The sequence below is a fragment of the Melospiza melodia genome, chromosome 20 (assembly GCF_035770615.1).
Source record: "Melospiza melodia melodia isolate bMelMel2 chromosome 20, bMelMel2.pri, whole genome shotgun sequence".
NCBI lineage: Eukaryota > Metazoa > Chordata > Aves > Passeriformes > Passerellidae > Melospiza > Melospiza melodia.
In genome coordinates this window covers 11,079,574-11,099,349 of record NC_086213.1, presented here as the reverse complement: position 1 = coordinate 11,099,349, position 19,776 = coordinate 11,079,574, and the positions used below count along the sequence as shown (strand labels likewise).

General features: G+C 57.5%; 1 protein-coding gene across 3 annotated transcripts in view; it reads left to right on the top strand.

The window, feature by feature from the left end:
- The first annotated feature begins 2,134 nt into the window (after nt 1-2,134).
- FAM222A (family with sequence similarity 222 member A) overlaps nt 2,135-19,776 on the top strand; it is a 28,445-nt gene continuing 10,803 nt past the window's right edge. The window contains exons 1-2 of one of the 3 annotated variants that reach the window (XM_063172887.1): nt 2,135-2,202; nt 17,244-17,362. In XM_063172887.1, the coding sequence (XP_063028957.1) occupies nt 17,281-17,362 (82 nt within the window). In that variant the 5' untranslated portion in view covers nt 2,135-2,202; nt 17,244-17,280. Of the gene's footprint in view, nt 2,203-10,859; nt 17,363-19,776 lie in introns of those variants that run through there. The other 2 variants (XM_063172886.1, XM_063172885.1) reach the window with 2 other exon arrangements.

Genomic DNA, 19,776 nt, shown 5'->3' with positions numbered 1-19,776 from the left:
GTCACCCTTTCAAGTCCTTGTGAGTGACTTCAGGTGGCTAAAACATTTTCTGAGAAGAATGAAGGCTCCTTTTTATATCTTTTTTTTTTTCCCCCCGAATAAAGAGCAATCTTTCTTCCTGCCTTCCTAATAGCTTTGATTAAATTATCTCTGAAAAATCTAAGTGCTGTTCGCAAATCTGTAATGGTTTTATTCTTATCGCCGGCCTCTATTGCAACACGGGGAAGCAGATAAATAAGCTGCAGAGAAGGTATAAAACTGCACCAGAACCTGCCAGAGAGATGAGCTAAAAATGTTTGAACTGAAACAAATGAGCAGTATGAATAGCCCTGCTCCGAGAGGGAATTTATTCAATATAATGTATTTTCACAGGGAGGATAATACGTGTTATAATTGCACAGAGGAGTCGCTCTCCTGAAAGCAGATCTAGCTATTATTTTAATTTCCCAACCTTCAGCATTTGCTGGATCAGGAGTGGTGACTGGAGCAGCTTCGTGTTTTTGGAAAATGGGCCCTGGGTGTCAACGCTCCCTTTACCACCCCTGATTATGGAAACCTGGAAAGCTGCTGGTGCTTCCCTCAGTGGAAGCGGTGGAGAGGCCCCAGGAATAAGCCAGATCCAGTCAAAACTTGTTAAAAATTAGTAGAGAAGCCAGATCTTCCCAAAAGTGGGCAAATCTCAGTGCTGTAAAGCAGGAGCTGGGCAGGAGGGATGGAGGGAGGTGATGAACCCTGGAAGCTCACGTTAAGCTGCTGTGGGAGCTGCCCATGCCCGTGTGGGACCATTGTGGACAAGAGTGAAGAGCTGTCCCCCTTCCTGCAGACTCTCACACACGTGAAGTGGCAAAAAATCTCTGTGTCAAAGATTTTGGGGAAGAAATCGTGGATTCCAGGACTTGTGCTAACGGGGGCAGCCTCAGCTGCAGCAGTGCCCCCTCGGATCTCAGGGGTGTCTGTGGCCATGGCCATTGGGATCGCCAGGTGACACCAGGGGTCTCACCAGACAATTACTCAAAGAGAAAGAAAAGATAACTCAACAGGAAAATAATTCAATAGGACTCTTTTTATAAAATACAAATGATAGCTAATGACACACAGAGTCAAAGAGAACATGTTTGCTTTTTCCTGTTCACTAAACAATTTTCCTTACTGGCGGCTTCAGTCATCTTGTATGGCAAACGAAGCCCTGAGGTTCAAAATCTGCCAACTCAAAGTTTGTATAAACATTGTGTTTATCTGAAACATATATAAACACAGTGTGTCCAAGCCTGGCTCGTCCCCCGTTAACTCCGGACTTGTCACCTCGCCGTCCCCACGTGCACCCCTCGCGCCAGCAGGACTACAACTCCCATGATGCCTCACGGCGCCGCTCAGCCCCGCGGCGCGGCGGCGGCGCGCGGGGCACGCCGGGAAGCGCAGTCCCGCCGTTCGGATTTTCCCGCTCGAGCAGCCGAACGGGGGGGGGAAGGCGGCGCACGTCCGGCAGGGACGCCCCGCCCCCTTTTCTCCCCCGCCCCTCCCTCCCCGCAGGACGCGGCGCCGTGGCCATGGCAACGCGCCGGGGGCGGGGCCGAGCCGCGTGCGGCCGCCGGGCCCCGCGCGGGGCGCTCAGAGCCGCCGCAGCCGCGCGCCGGGCGGGAGCCGCGAGCGCCGGGGCCGCCCCGCCAGCAGCGCCCCCCGCCCCGCCCCGCCGCGACCCCCGCCCGCCGCCGCCGCCATGGAGCGCTGAGCCGCCGCCGCCGCCGCCGCCGCTGCCCCCCGCGACACCCGCCCCCCACCCCCCGCCCCGCCCCGCCGGGCACCGACCGCCGCCGCCGCCGCACAAAGGAACCGGGGGCAGCCGCGGTGTGATGCCCCGCGGGGTCGCCGCGCCGCCCCAGCTCAGCCTCGCCGGGTGGATTTGGGGTTAATTTATTTTTTAATTTTTTTTTTTTCTGCCCGGATATTTTTGCTGTTGCTGTTACCTGCCCCCCCCCCGCCCCTCCCCGCTCCTTTCCCCGCGGTGCTCCCCGCCGTCCCCCGCCGTCCCCCGCCGGGGCCGAGCGCCGGGACCCGCACGCTGGCCGCGCACGGGGCGGGGCGGGCCGCCGGCGGGGCGCGGGGCCGGGCGGGCGCCGCCGCTGCTGCTGCGCGGCCCGGGGGGGGCGGCCCGGCGCGCCCCGCAACGCAGCGCCCGCAGCCGGCCCGGATCCAGCTCTGACGGTAACGGGGGGTCCGGGCACCGGGGAGGTTGGGGGGGTTACCGGGCGGGGGCGCGGGGAGCGGGGGGCTCCGCCGGCTCCCGGAGCGCAGCGGAGGCGGTGCCGCCGCAGCGCCGTGCCCGGTGGTACCCGCGGAGCCGTCGCCGCCGGGGCCCGGCTCGACCGTCGCTACCGGAGAGGAACGGGAACAACTTTTGGGTTTTTTTGGAGGTTTTTTTTTTCTCCGTCCGATTTTTGATTTTTTTTTAAATGGCTTTTTGGGTCGCCTGACTCATAAGTGGAAATAAAATATCCACGGGTGCCTCCAGGAGGAAAGCTGAGACACTTCCAGCGGGAGCCGACCGGGAGCTGCCACCTTTGCTGCGACCCTTTTCTTCCCCTTTTCGCCTGGGAAAAAAAAAAAAAAAGAAAAAAAAAAAAAGGAAAAAAAAAAGATTTTTTCTCATCCGTCCCGGGCAGGAAAGCGCCCGATCCCACCGCGACACCGGAGCGGGTGGTGGCAGAGCAGGACCCCGCCATGGACCCCGCGCCTGGTGTGGATCCCGCCGGTCACAAAGGAGAGAGGGAAGAAGGACCCACCCAGCGATGGTTTATTTAACACCCGTCTCCCCGGCTGCCTCCGCCGGGCCAGGAGGCTCTGCCGGGGAAAATCCCCTCTGGAAAAAGCTCCGCTGCTGAGGCAGCATCCCCTGTGGCGTTTTCTGGACCGTCGGCGCTGGGAATACGATTCACCGGGGACGAGGCACCGTGGTCCCCGAGATCTCCTGGGCAATCCAGCGGGGCGGCCGCCGGCTCCAGCCGGGGACGAGCGAGCGGTGCCGCCCCTCCGGCTCGGTCCCCGGCAGAAATGCGGTGCTGCCGGTGCCAGCAGCTCAGCCCCGGCGTCCCAATCCAGCTCCGGGGAGAGCCGACACATCGTGGAGATTTAATGGCTGGAGAGGCAGGGCCTGGACGCAGCGAGCCGGCGGCACGGCTCGGCACGGCACGGCACGGCACAGCTCGCTGCAAGCGGGGCTCGGCTCCGGGCCTGCGGGCTATTTCCGAGGAGAGGCAGTGGCAAAGTTTTCCAGCCGTGCTTGGTGTTTGCCAAGGGATGAATTCATGGGCATTGGGTGGTTTGCCCGGCGCTGCCTGTCGGGATCTCCGTAGGGAGGTTTTTGATACGTATTTATATGTGTGTGTATATATATATATATATTTTATATATTTTTTTAATGTGCATCCTGCTGCTCGGGATGCTCTGGCTGCAGGGTGGGTAATGAGCTTTTCATGGAGGATGGAGTGGCCGTGGGGCTCTGCGGGCATGGGGACAGAGCCACGCGGCCCCTCTCTCAGCAAGCAGCGTCCAGCATCGTTCTGGGGATAATTTAGTGGGATTTGGCACTTTTACCCCTTCTCGTGGCCCTGTGGGGGGCTTTGCTGTGCCGCTGGTCAGTGCCACACACGTGTGGCCATGGCTCTGGCGGGACCCAAAGCTCTCACACCCAGGCTGTGCTGCTGGGGCTGAGGTGGGAAAGGTCCCTGGCGGAGGGCACCAGGCATCCTGCGAGGGATTTTTCTTGTGAATGATCCACAAAACTTTGAGGGGTGGATCGGCGGTGCCGGGAGCCGCGGTGTGAGCCGGGTGCGGCCGGGTGGAAGCCGTGGTGGAAGGAGAGGAGAAGCTCTCACCGTGGTGCCTTCTGCTTCCCTTGTGTGTGGAGAAGGGAAAGCCATTCCCTGGGAGCACGGCTTGTTTTCCCGGCCTCAGGAGCAGCTTTCCTGCTGGTTGGAGGCTCGGTACCAGCAGGGCACGTTCTGGATGCTGTGAGCTGGGCCCTGCTTCAGCCAAGCGTGTCGTTAAAAATCGCAATATCTCGGTGTGAATATTTCCCCTCAGGCTGGAGCAGGGAAGCCCATGCAAGGAGGACATGAGTGGCTGCTGCCAGGCTGTTGAGACCACACCACCTCAGCTTTTAAGCCCCTTTGGTTGTCTTATTTTAGCCTAAAATTCACCCATCTCTGAGGGGGCTGTGGATTAGCCCCTTCCCTCCTGGGGCTGATTTTAATTTTGTGCTGCTGCCCTGCCGGGAGAAGGGTTCTGGCTGTGGGACCGAGGGTCTCCCGGTGCTGTGACCCCACTGGGGTGATGTCCCCAAGCTGTCCCCGAGCTGTCCCCGCCGTGCGTGCGGCATTAGCGCCGGAGTTATTTTTTTGCCTGGAGCGGGTTTCCTGCGTGGCCTCAACTTCTGTGGGAAAAAAATTCTGCGGTGGAGCCGGGCAGCCCCTCTGCCTCTCCGGCGTGATCCTGCGGCACAGGGAGCGCGGTGGGCTCGGGAATGTGCCCTGGGAGCCAGCCCACCCCGGGTACCACGGGCAGGGATGCGGCGTGCTGAGCGTGGAGGGTGATGGCAGGAGGACAGCAGGATGTGTGTCCCTCCTGGGGAAGGGGCTTTGCTGGTGGTGTCTCACCCTGGGATGGAGGCAGTGTGTGTGTGTGACCCCCCCCGAGGCCGGGGATGCTGCAGCTGGCGGGGTGGGCCGGGGGCTGCACCTGCCGGGACCCCTGTGCCGGCCCCCGCCGGCATCTGTGCCGCCGCATGTCCGTCTGCAGCAGGCGCATGCATGCAAAAATAAGACATTTCTTCTTTCTCTTCTGCCTTCGCATTCCTCAAAAAGCTAATATTCATGAAAGGTAATTCAATCAAACCACGATGCCTATCAGCTAATGCAGCAAAGCTGGCGCAGGGGTGAGAATGGGAGCCAGGAACACAAAAGCCCTGTTTTATTACCTCCTGCTTGCCTGAGAATTGCTTTTCTCCCTCGAGTGAGCCGGCTAAAGCTGGCTTTATTATGTTAACCTATTTGCGTGTCAAGAGCTATTGTGCCTCTCTTTATCTGTGTTTGTATTTGCTCGATGCAGGGAATAAAAGGACGAGGCGAAAATGGATGGCTGGTCAGTGCTCTGCACTCTGGGGGCACTGATTGGTTGCTAAGTGATTTGCATCCCCGGTAATCGCTTTTATCTCGGAAGGATGTCGTGTATAATTATAAGCCTACTGACATCTTTTGAAATCTGCCTAATGGGTGTTTTTAATTTACATGGGAAGCAGGGGCTATTTGTGTTGCTCTGATTACAGGTTGGGCGAGTGTATGGGTTAAAATACAGATATTTCCATAGATGCCGGGCACCGGCAGGGATGAGGCTGGGAATTTTTGGCAAGTCCCTGCTCGCCTAGGGATGGGTGGAAGAGCACAAGCCGCCCGTGTGTGAGTTTGGGGTTTAATCCCTCAGCCCAGTGCGTGGTGCTGGTCCTGCAGCCACCCCGTGAAATACAACACGGTGGGCTCCTGGCTGCTGCCAGAGCCAGCTGGACCCCCAGGACCCCCCTCTGCAGCCTTGGATGGGGCATGGAGGGGCTGTGCCACCGAGTCCCCTCTCCAGCCATCTGTGCCAGCGTGGGGCTGATGGGGATGGCACAAGGGGGGACAGCCTCAGCTTCTTGTTCAGCCCCCCATGCAGGGAGGACCTGTGGAAATGGGTCTGGGGGTACCTGTGGAAGCCCCAGCTGGGTTCACATGGGATGAGCTCACACAGCCATGGCAAATGAAGCTCCCGAGCACCTGTGCCAGCCCTGGGCACCTGCATCCAGCAGGATCCCTGCAGGGTGGCTCGCTGGAGCTGCTGGGGCATCAACAGGGTCCAGGGTGATCTCCCTGTGTTAGGGGCATTGGCAGGGCCGTGGGTGCCTGTGCTGGGCAGCCAGCAGGATGTGGGTGCTGTGAGATTGTCCCGTGTGTGCCTGGGTGCAGAGGAGCCGCGTGTGGGAAACATCCTGGTGGGAATGCCAGGCTAGCTGTGCCAGTGGCACGCACAATTTTGTGTTTCTGTCTGTGCTACTGGAAAAGCAGAGCTCTGAGGTGCAGGCAGTGGTGAATGAGGGGTCTTGGTGTCCCCCCAGGGCTCTGTGCACTGGCACTGGGTCACCTCAAACACGCAGAGGTGCTGAACTGAGGTTGGTGCTTGTGACAGGCTGGCTGAGAGCGTGGGGCAGGATTTGGGGCAGGTGACCCACGGGCACAGCTCCAGCCGGCTGCCTCCTTCCTCCTCCTCCGGGAAAGGCCAGGGCTGAGCCTCAGGCACGTTGCAGCTCCCTCAGGCCGTGCACAAGGTGACCCCGTCCCTTTGCAGGGCTGAGGTGGCTCCGGTGCCGCTGCTCTGAGCAGGACGGGGCGCAGGGAACATGGGGCGTGGGGAAAGTTGATAGAGGAGAGAGAGTGCTGGACCCCACACCTTGGGGCTTGGGGTGCTGGGTCCCCCTGCACGGGCAGCCCCATCCCATCCATCCCTCCCATCCCATCCCAGCCCGTCCCGCTGGCCAGCGAGCGGCGCGGGCGCCGCTATTTATGGCTGGCTGTAAACAAACTCCCAATGAAAGAAAGTTAATGACCTGAGACTGACAGGAGCCTGCTGGGAGTTTTTATAGCCCCTGGGACTCCTTTTGCTAAAGAGAGAATACATCAGCGTTTTAACCCAAAACGGCAAGAGCTGCGCGCTGCAGGGGTGGGGGGACAGCCCCAGCCTGGGGAGGCGTTCAGAGGGGCTGGTGCTGGGTGAGGAGGGGGCTTTGGTGGGGGGACCTTGACTCTGCGTCCCTGCACGGACTGGGATGCAACAGCCCCTCTTTTTGAGGAGGCACGTCCCGGCGTCGGGGGCTCTCCAAGGCTTTGCCATCTGCCTCTTGTAGGTCATCTCCGTGCTGTGCTCCAGGCAGGAGCGGGGGCTGGCTTAGCGTGGCTGGTAACCACACACTAATAAAGCCTTAATACCCTGCAGCGGGGAGATTTCGCTGCCAGAGATAAATATTCATATTGCTTTCCAATTCAGCCTTGGCTGCACGACAAGGGCGCCGTGGGGGGAGCCGGGGAGGCCGCGGTGTGGGGCGCCCCGAGCCCCGCTGGCTGCCCTGCCTGCTCCTGCCCGCCTGGCGGGTTTAGTACCGTGCCCTGGCTAATTGTGGGCTGTCAATATCGTGCCCAGGGCTCTCGGGGGACAGGCTGGTGAGCGTGGCACGGGGTGCCCCTCTCGCCGTGCTCCCCGCCTCCTCCTTCGCCTCGCGCACGCAGCCTCCATCTGCACGCGACGCTTGATTTACCGAGGAGAGCTGGCAGTTAAACCTGACAAATTGAAGGCAGTTTTAAGTGGTTCAGGTTAATTAATAGTCAGGGAAGTATCAATTTTTTTTTTTTTTTTTTAAGGGATGCTCTTGGCTGGCGGGGAGAGCTGGAGTTTGACTTTGCCTTTGGGAAGTCGCGCCGTCTGCATGGGCAGGAGGATGGAGCAGGGCAGGATGCTGAGCTTGGTGTCCCTGCTCCAGCTCCTGTCCCACAGCCTCACGTTGCTGCTGGTATTTCTGACCCCAGCTCGCTGGTGCTGAGGGACAGGGAAGAACAGGGCTGTCCTGTGTGGCCCAAGCTCCACTGCTCATCTCAGTGTCCTTTGTGGCTCTGCTTGTCCTCTCTCCTGGGGTCTGTGCCATGGCTGCAGTGCCAGAGGGTGCAGCTGTGCCAGCAACCAGAGAGATTCATCCACAGCCACGTGTAGTGGCACTGCTGGGTGGCTGAAGTGTCCCTGCTCCTGTTGGGCACTCCAAGGATGAGCTGCAGCTTTAACAGGTTCATGGGGGTCCATCCTGGGCTGGGACTGGGAGCTGACGTGGATGGACTGGAGCAGCATCCGCTCCCCTTGGTTTCTGCACACGTGACCCCAGTGTTCACATCTGCCAAGCCTAGGAATGCTGAGGAGGGGACAGATTTTGAAAACATCCCAGTGAGAGAAGGTTAAGGTCTTGTGCAAGGAGGAGAGATGAGTGTGCAGGGCAGGAAGGCTCCGAGCTGTGTGTGAGAAAGTGCCCATGGCTCAGTGACCTGAGCAGTGCCTGTGGTTGTCACAGGATGCCACAGGGGTGGGCAGCTCTGGGTCCTGGCTCAGGGCTGTGTCCCAGAGCAGCACAAACCCTTCCTCAGGCCATGTGCTCCGTCTTTGCCAGCACAGAGCAGGATGCAGGTGGAAGTGGTGGGTTTCCAGCAGCCCTAATTCTTGGGAATATGAGAGATTAAGGTTAGTGACCATTTTTTAACTCAATAAAGGGGAAGACAAGCTGGAGTCTGCAGTCCAGAGATATAATTAGTTCGCAGCAGTGGTGCTTTCTTGATTTAGCTTCAGAGAGCAGAACAAGACAAGGATGTTATACCCAATTAGCAATAACATACAGCCCGAGCCTCGCTAGGTGAGATAACAAGCCATTTTTATAGCTCTTCTTTACGGACTTTTTTTTTTTTTTTTTTTTTTTTTTTTTTTGGAAAAGAGGAGGGGGGAAAGAAGAAAGGGACCCAAGCCTCGATTCCTTTTCATCAGGGGACAGTTATTAGCGAGCTCAGAAAGCCCAAAAGCTGAGTGATCTGTTGGCCAGTGTAGACGATAAAACAAATCAAGCAGCTCAGAGCCGGGCTGAGGCCATCTCTCCATGCAGCTGGGGGAGGCTGAGCAGGTGACAGCAAGGACACGGCCAAGGGCCACCCACACACCTGCGAGGCTTTGTGGCACATGGCCCCGGTGCAGGTGGGGCGGCCGTGGGTGCTGCTGGCTGTGTCCCACGGTGGGTGACCCCAGCCGTGTCCCCTGCACAGCCCCGGTCACATCAGATGGCAGCAGCCGTCTGCCAGCACCGCGGTCCCTTTGTGTTGCAGATCGATGGCCATCGATTTTTCCTCCCCTGTAAACCTGGCCCGGTCGGGTTTTTGTGCACGTCTGGCTCTGGCTGTGCCGTGCTCGGAGCAGCCCGTGCTGCTGGTCCCCGATCCCACCCAGCTCCCGCTCGCCTCTGCAGCAGGGAAACTCAAGGACATCCGGAAAAAACAGCCTTGGAAAGAGTGGGGAAAACTCGGGATTCATTAATCAGCTCTTAATGACGAGCTCTGCTGTTCGGTGGGGTATTTGCAGTCTCTCTCCTTGCTCCCCAGGTACCTGCTGGGGTTGGGGCTGTGGCAGCTGGTTTGGGGCACCTGTGTGGGGAGCGGGGTGTCCCCCTCGGACTGGGGACACTCCTGCTGCACGGGGGGCTCAGTGTGGGACACATCCTCCCTCCTGCTGCTGCCACCCCTCTGATGGGGCAGAGCCTGGGGATGGATGGAGCAGGAGGCTGCTGTCCCCTCCGCGTCCTTCCTGTGCCCTCCGTGTCCTTCCTGTCCCCTTGTCAGGGTTTTACAGCCTGTCAGGCGGTGCTGTGGCTGCTTGGGACGGCTGGAGCTCATCCCATCGCCCACCCAAGGGAGCTGGGCTGGGGACATCCCCGCTTGTCCCCAGCGGGAGCCGCTCCTCTGCGCGGCTATTAACACCCCGCGATGATCATCAGCTCTCGTCGTAATCATTAAGACTATTAGAAAGAAATGTTGGCTCGCAGCTCGTGTCAGACTTTCCGTTCTGCTTTGCAAACGCGCACAATTAATGCCAATCAGGCGGGGGAGGCAGCCAGCTCCGATCCCCCGGCTGCTGCTCCCAATCGCGGCTGTCAGCTCCTCTCCCCATCCCGCCTGGTACATTTTCATACAATTGCTATAAACATCTGAGGGGAAACTCCGTGTTCTTCGGCAGCGCTGAGTATTGTTCTCTGTTCCTTTTAATTACTCGGCATTCAGCGGCTCATCCGGCCTCCCGATCTCGGTGGGGGAAAGTAGGGATTTGTAAAACAAATAGAGAAATCTGGAGAGATGCCTTATTTTCCCATTCAGCGGCTGCCTTAGGTTGTCTATGGCTAAATAAGAAAAACCTGTTTAGTTTTTCTTTGTCTTTTTTTTTCCTCCCCCTCTCAAGTTGCTTTCTCCCCCATGAGAACACAGCCTGGTCCCTCTCCCCAGGGAACCCCAAAAGCAGGGTGAGCTTGGGAGAAGGGGGGGAAGAGCTGGAATTACTTGGCCGGATGGTGGAATAATCCTTGTTACAAAAGTACACATCAATTATAAGAATTCCTACAGTAATCTTGGAAATCTATCTTTTCTGCTGAACCAGCTCATTAAAGAGCGCCATTCATTTCCATCTCTCCGGGTGAGAAGGGTTTAAATCTCCAGAGCTTTGTGTTACCAAATAGACTGAGGGTGATGGACTCGCGTTAAATATTAAAAGGAAGAAGTTGATTTTTTATTTTTTTTCCCCTTTTTTTCTTCCCCCCCCAGACGGGCAGTGCAGACAAAGTGGAACGTAAGGAAGGGAGAGTGAGGGATCCCTGCTGTGAGAAGCTTCCCCAGCTGTTGGTGGGTGACACAGGGCTGTGCTCAGTGGGTGCCTTTGAGGACCCCCCACTCCTCCCTTGGCCTGGGGACCCCTCCAGATCTCAGGGAGGGAGCCAGGGAGGTTTCCCCAGGCCACCCTGGCAAGCCCCCGAGCCTGCGCCGGAGCCGGCCGTGGCACAGGCAGGGCTTTTGTGTGCCGTGGGCGGCTGTGGGCTGAGGGACGGGCACAGAGCCCCTTTGTGTGCAGCTGTGAGCAGAGCAGGATGTGGGATAGGGCCCAGCCGTGGGGATGGGGAGCTGGTAGCCAGGGATGAGGAGAGGTGGCCGTGGGTGAGGAGGAGGAGCGGGGATGGAGAGCAGCGGCCGGCCGGGGCGGTGTGTGCGCTGCGCCGGGGCTCTGTGCAAACATGTTAATTTGTTTTCTTTCTTGCCTCGCCTTTCAGGGTAATTGGTTGCATTTGAAGCCTTTGTGAAAGCCTTTGATTATAGTAATTTCAGCAGCGCGATCTACCCTGGATTCCTTCGTCAGATTCTTTCACAGCTCCGGCTCTTGGGGCTGTAATTGCGGAGCGGAGCGCGCCCGGCTGCCGAGTGTGGGGCAGCTGGACCATGGGGCACATGGCCATGGGGGCACAGGGATGTCACTGCAGGGGACAATCAAACCCCTGGGGTGAGGCGAGCGAGCCAGGATGGGACAGGAGCTGCCATGGGGAGCTTTGCTCTCTGCACTGCTGTTGGGTCTCTCTGGAGATGTGGGTGCTGCCAGTGCCCATGGTGTGGTTGCCCGTGCTGGAGCTGGCTGCTGGCTTGTTGGGGTCCAGAGTGCTTTTAGTTGCTGCTGCATGGAGCCACTTGGCTTTTCTGCTGGTTGATCCCAGGTCTAAGCTAGAGCTGGGACTAAAGCCCATGAGCATCCCAAGATCCATGAGGGGCAGCTCCCCAGTCTGAGTGCAGGAGGAAGGCACGGCACGACTGTGCCACATCAGTGAGGTTTTGCTCTGAGGAGCTGGTGCCACATCCAAGAGGCCACGTCTGTGCCTGTCTGGCAGGACCTGGCAGATCCTGCCCGCCCGCTGCGCGCTGGCCCTGCCGGGACCTCGCTGCGCACAGCCAGGGCTGAGCCCTGCCAAAAGCACCGACGGCACCCGAGCGGGGCCCTGACCTTTGCTAGCAGGGCTGCTCACCCCCCTTGCTCCTGGCATTTTGTTCCCAGTCCCACGTAATGACCTTCTCGGCAGCGCCGTGCCAGCGTCTGCCACTTCCAATTACCCACGGCTGCTCGGCGCCCGCCGCAGCACGCGGGGCTCCTTCCTCCCCGGCAGGATGGCAGCAGGGTGGAGGATGCTGCGCCCTGATCCCGGCTTGGAGAGCCTCAGGAAGCCCCCCAAAAGCACCCAGGGCTCTGGGGTCCTGCCCCCGGGGTGCTGGAGGCGCTTGGCTTTCCAGAATCATTATTAACCTGTTCGAGAGCCGTTCCCGCTCGCAGCGAAAATAGATCTTTAATCTCTGCCCAAAATAGCTCATTTGATGAGAGGCCTCCTTAAAGCTGACACATAAATTTAACCAGGCCGCCCGAGCCCTGCGCAGGGACGTCTGCAAATGCTCAACAGCACTTGAATTGTTGGGGGTTTTTTTAAATTCCGTCGTTGCGGACACATCTGATACCCTGTTTCTTCCTTAGGGTCTTTGGAAGTGCTCAGGTGGTCATTTGCCGTGCCCTGTCCCAGTTTCTTTCACCTTGCTTGTGAGCACAAGGTTATTTTGGGGTATTTTTTGATGTTGACTCTCTTGAACAGTCCAAGGGGTTTCTCCTTGGAGCTGCCACAAGAGCAGAAACCTCATTTCTGGATGGGATGGGAGCGACATGAGATGCTGCTGTAGGATGCCAGCAGTGAGGGTCCTGGTCCAGTGCCACTGTCCCTGGCACTGTGCCACGGCTGGTGGGCTCTGTGCCATCCTGGTGTGACAGCAGCCCAAAAAAGTGGGAAATGAGGATGCTCAGGGTGTCACAGCTCTGCTCAGCCCTGGGTTCAGGGCTCGCCCCAGCACCTTCCCAGCATTTCCACAGAAAATGGGCAGGGAGAAGCCACTTGGCTGCTCTGGGTCTCCCCCCCAGCCCCCCACAGTCCCCACATCCCAGCGAGCCCCTGAGCAGCACAATAATCACTTCCAGCATCATTATCCATCGCAAACCCCAGCTTCCAATTTTAATCAGAGGAGCTGGTGTTGCTTTAAGATCTGCGGGTTTTAAAGATCACAAGAGGGGTTAGAGAAAATTACCCTTGACTCTTACATGCTAATGTAATCTCTAACCAGATCTGCAGCACTGCAGCTAAAATTGCTTTTTAGATTAACATTTAATTATTAACAGGGCCCCCTGAAAGGCCCGGGGCTGGAGCACGCGGAGGGGAGCGGATTAGCCGGGCGGGATGAGGGAAGGTTGGGCCAGGGAAGGTCATGGGGTGACCTTCGGTGACAAACTTTGGGTTTTATTTTACCTGCTGCTCCCCGTGGTTCACAGTGGGGTGACCTTTCTGTGCTCACCCCTTGTAGGGCTGAGCTGTGGTGTTGCTGCATCCCCTCCACCCTAAATCTGGATGGGAGATGGATATGGCAGTGCCAGGCAGCAGCACCAGCCAAAATCCTGCTCAATGTGCAATGGGGTGGGCATCCACAGTGTGCAGAGGGGAATCCTTCCTCCTCTGGCACCTCCTCACCCTCACCAATGGGATGGGAAATCTCATCATGTGGGACCAGTGGTGGTGGCGGTGGCAGAGGATGGTGACAAGGAGCTCGGCGTCCCCGGGGCTGTTTGTGTGGTTGGATTCTCCTCCATCCATGTCCGGACGAGGAACAGGGGTGTTCCCAGTTGTGCTCTGCGCACCAGGGGCCAGTGAGGGCTTTTGCTTTGTTTCTCTGGTTGCTGCCAGCTTTGGCCTTGCCCTGTGCTGTCCGTGTGTCCGTCTGGCACTGTCAGGAGCCTCCTGAGCCTCTCCCAGCTGGGCTCACCGCTCACCTCCTGTCCTTGTCCTGGCTTTTGATGGCCAGGGGGTCATGGCCATGGTGTGGCTCAAACAGCTTTGCAGCATCCCTGGTCCTGCCCCCCTTTCCTCCCCCAACCCCAAAAGCTCCCTTTTGATGGGATTGCACCCCGATAACACCCGGGGAAGGATCTGGATGTGTTCCACCACAGCCTGGATGGTGACCAAGACCTTGTCCCTCACCAGCCCTGCCCTGCCACAGCTCAGCAGCCACACAGACCCACTTCGGGCTGAGACTTTAAAAGTTCCTTTTTTCTTTTCTGCCCCCCTCCCGTCACATTTTCTTTTATCTAAATCCTCGCCTGCAAAAGCCTCTATCGACAGCTGCGCTGGCCTTATCTCGCGGGAGGGACCTTCGCAGGGCTCTCGGAGGAGATAAGCCCGACTTATCAGCTGCTGATGTCAGAGGAGGTGCCAAACCCTCCCATCACTGGGGCTTTAGACATAGAGGGTGGTGTTTTTTATTAAAGTCACAAAGACCTTGGGCTTATAAATAGTGTGATGTCGAGATGGATTAGCTGGGTGTGGGGCAGGATGGAGTGGTGGGAGAGGCGAAGGGTGGAGCTGTGGCTGCCCCATCCCTGAAAGTGTCCAAGGTCAGGTTGGACAGGGCTTGGAGCAACCTGCGATAGTGGAAGACATCTCTGTGCATGGCGGGGAGTGAGACAGAATGGGCTTTAATGTCCCTTCCAGCCCAAAGAATTTGGTGGTTCTATAATGACAGAGTTGTGGGATGTGGGGCTGGGGCTTCTGGGGGACCTTGCTGCAGATGTCCCCAAGATGACCCCACTGTTGGTGGGCCTCACCCTGTGCCCCAGTGCTGGGTGACGGCGGGTCCACGTGCCCAGCCTGGGCAGGGGCCGTGCGGACTGGGGGGCGTTCCAGCAAAACTGCTGAGTGTTGCCTTCCCTGCCACGAAAGAGCCAGAGCAGCTTGAACTAAATCGGATCCTGCTGATTGGAATTAGTTCAAATGCAGATGGAGCTAACTAAGCCGGCGCTAAGCGTTGGACAGCCCAGCGCCCAATTCCCATCAGCTGATTCAGGGGCTTTTCGCAGCCGCATTAGCGAAATGCCACCGTGGCACAGATGCCCATTGTGCCAGGCGCCCACCCGCTCGCCCACGGCCCTTCTGGGCCTTGGGGCTCCCTGCAGGGTGCTGGGATGGACAGATGGACGCTGTTCTGGGGTTGTGGCCTGTGAAGGTGGGGTGAGGCTCAGCGTAGCTGTCGGAAAAATCATCTGGGCTGCGAGACGATTCAGCAGGGTCTGAATTAATCTGTGCCTTTATTCAGTTTGGCATGTGGCTGTGATAATCCAAGCCCAGGGTCGGGATGGCTCCAGGAGGAAGCTGGGCTGTGCGTGGCAAGGAGCAGAGAGGAGTATGGGGACAAGCTGTGCCAGCGTAGGGCTCTGCTGGGCCCTCAGCTCCTGTGACAGGCGGCATCCACACCCACCCTGTGCCACCACATGGGTTGGATGCTTTCTCAGCCCCACATGCCCCAGGGACCAGCAGGGAACTGATCCACGAGCCGCCCACGCCGCCCGTGTCTGCCAGGGACACGGGTCAGTGTCCCCATGAGGAGCTGCTGGGCACAGGGAGCGGGTGACGTCCGCCACTAATCGGCCAGATGGTGACACCCGGCGGGACGCCAGCCCTGAGGTCACCACGGAGCTCAGGCTCAGGTACAGCAGGAGCCGGTGCCATCATCCATCTCCTGCATGGCTGTGGGTGCTTTGATCAGAGCCACCCTTCGGGGACAGGGATGAGGTGAGGGTGGCAGCTCCCGTCATGGAAAATCCAGAATGCCAGCCCTGAGGTCACCACGGAGCTCAGGCTCAAGTACAGCAGGAGCTGGTGCCATCATCCATCTCCAGCACGGTGCTTTGATCAGGGCCACCCTTTGGGGACAGGGATGAGGTGAGGGTGGCAGCTCCCATCATGGCAAATCCGGGTGCTGGGCACATTCCCAGGGAGCCAGGGCTGCGTAATGAGCCCCGAGTCCCGGCGGGGAGAGGAGAACTCCTGGCAGTCAAGTGCGTTCAGGCTCTGAATAAGAAGCACTTCATTCTCCTTTCAAATTGTATAATTTCTGCCTGATTGTAATGGCATATTTTAAAATTACCAGAAATCGAAGCCAGAAAATGGATACGGCTGCTTTTACTGCGAGCTGCGTTAACAAAGGATATGTAATGCATGAAATAAAAACACCTCCCTGCCCCCCTCCTTTTTTTTTTTTAAGACAGTAATAGGAGAAAATTGGTTTTGAAACTGAATAAAAGTCCCTTTCAGAGGAAATCATTTCTTTCAGGGTACCTTTGCTGAAAGTAAAATAGTGAATAATGAAAGGTGGTTACATGATTGTCTTTCATTTAGAGAGCGCGAGGACAGATGGAATCTGGGAGAAATGCACGATTGGAATAATTGCATGGTAACAAGGCGCTTGTTGTGAAATTAGTATCTTAAGAAAGTAGTGAAAAAGGCTTTTACTCATGAATACTTCATTATTAGGAGAAAACAGCACAATTTGGGTTCTCCAGACACCTGCTCGGTATTAGATGACTTCCTCCCCTCCTCCTCCTCCTCCTCCTCCTCCTCCTCTTCCTCACACCTTTTCCTGACGAGTCTCTCCTTGTCCCTGGTTTGCTGGGGAGTCAGGGTGAGACCCCGAGCCTGATGAGCCCAGCTGAGGCATGGACACCCTGCATGGATCCCATCCTGGAGATTATCCCAGAGCCTGGCGGAGGGCACAGAGCAGGAGTGAGCAGCACAGGTCCCATGGTGGCAGTGAAGGTGTTTTAAAGGGTGACATTTAAACCAGCAGAGCTTGGAGAGCCCCGGGCACAGCTCAGGGAGCATCAATCCATGCTTTGTTTCCTGGTGCTGATGGTCACGGGCTCTGCCAGAGGCCACCACGTGCCTGAGGCCACCGCGTCATTCCCCTGCACTGGGACATGTGGGAATCATCCTGGATGGCTGCAGGAGAGCACGATTCCCCCATGAGGGAGAAGATGGAGTGATGGACCCAGCAGAGACACCATCCACGATGTCCACCTGTGACCCCCAGCCATCCATAACGTTCAGCCAGAGAGCAACAGCGCAGGAGCTGCAACGCTGGCGGATGGGCTCCATGCCCGCTTTGCTGCTGCTCCTGCCCACATCTCCCTGCCCTCTCCGAGTGGGAATATCATCCCTGTGCCAGCTGGAGCAATGGGAGGGCGTCAGCAGCAACTGGTTGTACCTCAGGGCCCCGGTGGCGGCGGCTGGGGACGGACGTACAATGAGCAGCACCGTGGTGACGGCAGCTTTGGCCTGGCCCCTCCAGCTTTTGTCACACAGATTTTGATGCCAGCTGGGAGCAACATCCCAGGACCCCGAGCGGGATGTTAGCACTGTCTTTCCCCAGCCTTGACTGGGGTCACTCCGTGCCAGGAGGCGCCGGCTGGCACGCCTGGCACCGCCACGACGCCTGGCACCTCCACATTCCCGTTGGGAAGGGCGGGAAGCTCCGCAGGAAGCACAAGCCACCCGCCGAGACCTTCATCTTTATTTTATATACATCCCTACTCACTCCAGGCTTTCAGAGCTGGCTGTTTATCTCCAGAGCAGCGAAGGCGCCGAGTGCTGGGGAGCTGCACGGGGGTGGTGGTGGCACGGGGGTGGTGGTGGCAGGGGGTGGTGGCACGGGGGTGGTGGCAGGTCCCTGGCTCACCGTGTGTCTCCTCTCTTGCAGGGCGTGGGGCGGCAACGCCCGCAGGGAAGCCCAGACCATGCTGGCCTGCCTGCAGAGGACCCAGAACCCCCCAGCCCAGCACCTCCCCTGCCCCAACAAGGCGCTGGAGCCACGCAAGTGTAAGTGCCCCGGGGGCGGGCGCCCGCTTTGATGCTGTTTCCCTTATTGAAAAAGACATTTATTTAGCCGATAATTAAAAAGAGCAGGAGAAGCGGGGAGGAGGAAGGAGCCAAGATAAGCAAATTAAATTGGGTGCTGTGGTTGATAAGTCCAACTTCAGCAAACGTTGCAGGGCTGCCTGGGCAGCGTGGCGGCAGCAGAGGATGGTGCAGCCGGCCCCCCAAACCTCCCCAGCCCTTCCCCCCATAATTACTTTCCCCGTTTGTGCTGCAGCTCGCCTTCCCCAGGAGCTGGCCTTTCAGATAAGCTGTAAACTAGTTACATTAAAATGGGATCCAAAAGGTCACTCCAGCAAAGCACCTGTCTCTCCCAGCCTTTGTCTCTCAATCCAAACCGTGATTAAATGTATATTTAATGAGCCTGCTTTAGGCAGGCGTGTTTGACCTCCCCGGCTGGGAAAGACGCATTAAGATTCTCAAGTGATGAATGTGTGTTTTAAAGAGGGGAGTGGATATTTTTCTGCTGGTCTCAGTTGGATTTTTAAACATTGCTGGCTGAAGACAAATCAGCTGCTAAAGCTCTGCTTGTTAGGCTGTGACAGCCCCCGGGTGTTTGTTTAATGAGCTGGATTTTCCTGTAGATGGTTTTTTTTTTTCCCCCTCTACCTGGGCACTCTGAGCAGCCAGGTGAGCTGGGCATGGGGTTTGGGTGAGCTGGGCATGGATTTTGGATGATGCTCAGCCTCCCTGGGGACCCACAGCATTGCATTGCCAGCCAGGAGGGTTATTTATCCATGGAAGTTCTTTTATCCCTCAAACTTATCATGTTCATGGCCGTGGAGAGGGCTTGGAGCAGAAGGTTTGCCTGCTCGTGGCAGAGGGGGGGAAGTGAGTGATCTTTAAGGTCACTTCCAGCACAAACCATTCTGGATTCCATGATTTTTTGTGTGAAGCTCCCCATGGCCAGCATAGGGAATAGGGCAGCCATGCCAGAGGTGGGGTTTGGGCACTGAGGTGTCACAGTGCAGGAAAGGAAGTGTGTCTGGAAGGAAAAAGGATGCTGTAAAATTATGAAAAGAAAGGAAAAAGAATACTGTTCTTGTAAAATTATTCTTAATCTGTCACGCCTCAGCATCGTGGCAGCACGGGGCTGGTGAGAGGTGTCCAGCTGCTGGAGCACCTCCTGTCCATGGAATAATGAGCCCAGCCATGCCCACATGGTCTGAGACCCACGGGCAGGATGAGCCTGATGGGGTTTTCTGGACAGTGGAGCTGTTCAGCATTGAGAATCTCTGTGTGAGCTCACTGTGCTCCTGGGGTCAGGATACACCTGCTGGTCCTCACAGCATTCCCAACAGAGCTAAGGACCAGCTCAGCTCATGGAACAAAGCCCAGAGAGGCACCTTCCTGCTGGGGGGCTGGTGCTTTGTAGTGTTTCCCACCCTGCCATAGGTGCTGGAATAAGGAGGGTTTGGGAAGCAGGAGCTCTTCTGTGGTGTCACATACAGTGCCATGGATGTGACACCATATGTGTGGAGCATCTCTCACTGGATGTGAGGGATCCTTCTGGATACAGCTGCCTGTGTCCTGGGAGGGTCCCAGCCCCAGGATGCCAATGCTCCTGGAGTTGTGCCAGTGGGATGAGGGCAGAGGTTTGAGCCCTGGCAGTGTGGGGTACCCAGGGGTACCCAAAACCAGAGTTTTTGACTGGTCTCGCCCCATCCCTCAGGCAGCACCGTGCTCACCTGACATCTCCAAGGGATTTGTGTCCCCTGGGATGGGTGGCAGCAGCCAAGCTCCTGCCCAGGCCCCCACGCTGCACTCACCACGGGCTGCCACCAGCCAGGTCACCTTAATCAAAGTTTAGCTGCCCGTACGTTTCCGCTCATTACGGGCAAACCCGGCACGTCTCGCTCCTCGCTGCCTCCTGCCAGCGCAAATTAAATTGCAGGTGACATCCAGGGCCACGCATCTGGCTTGGAATACAATTTTCCCTTCCTTATTTATGGCACCTGTGGGGGAGGCAGGGTGGAGGGGCTGGGAGCAGGCTCGGAGCTGCCACCGGAGCGCCCGCCGGGGACTCGGCGCGGAGAGCGCGCTCTTCAAACCAGGCGCAATTTACAAGTGCCTCTGATTACTTAATTTGCTCCTGAGTATCTCAGTAATTATCTTTATGGGTCTTATTTCTGTCCTCTGGCATTGTTTCTGTCGATATTAAATGAGTCTGGCTCTCGGCACGTTGGCCGTCTGGCCCGGCACCACTGTGAAATCCTATTATCCCGCCCGCGCCGCTGATTAATTTTGGTATTAATTTCACGTAAAAGGTGAGCTGGCTCATTTTCCTGCCCATGCAGGGAGCTGCTGGTGCCTTCACCCCTCGGTTCTGCCCCTGGCCTTTCCTGCTGATTGTTGTC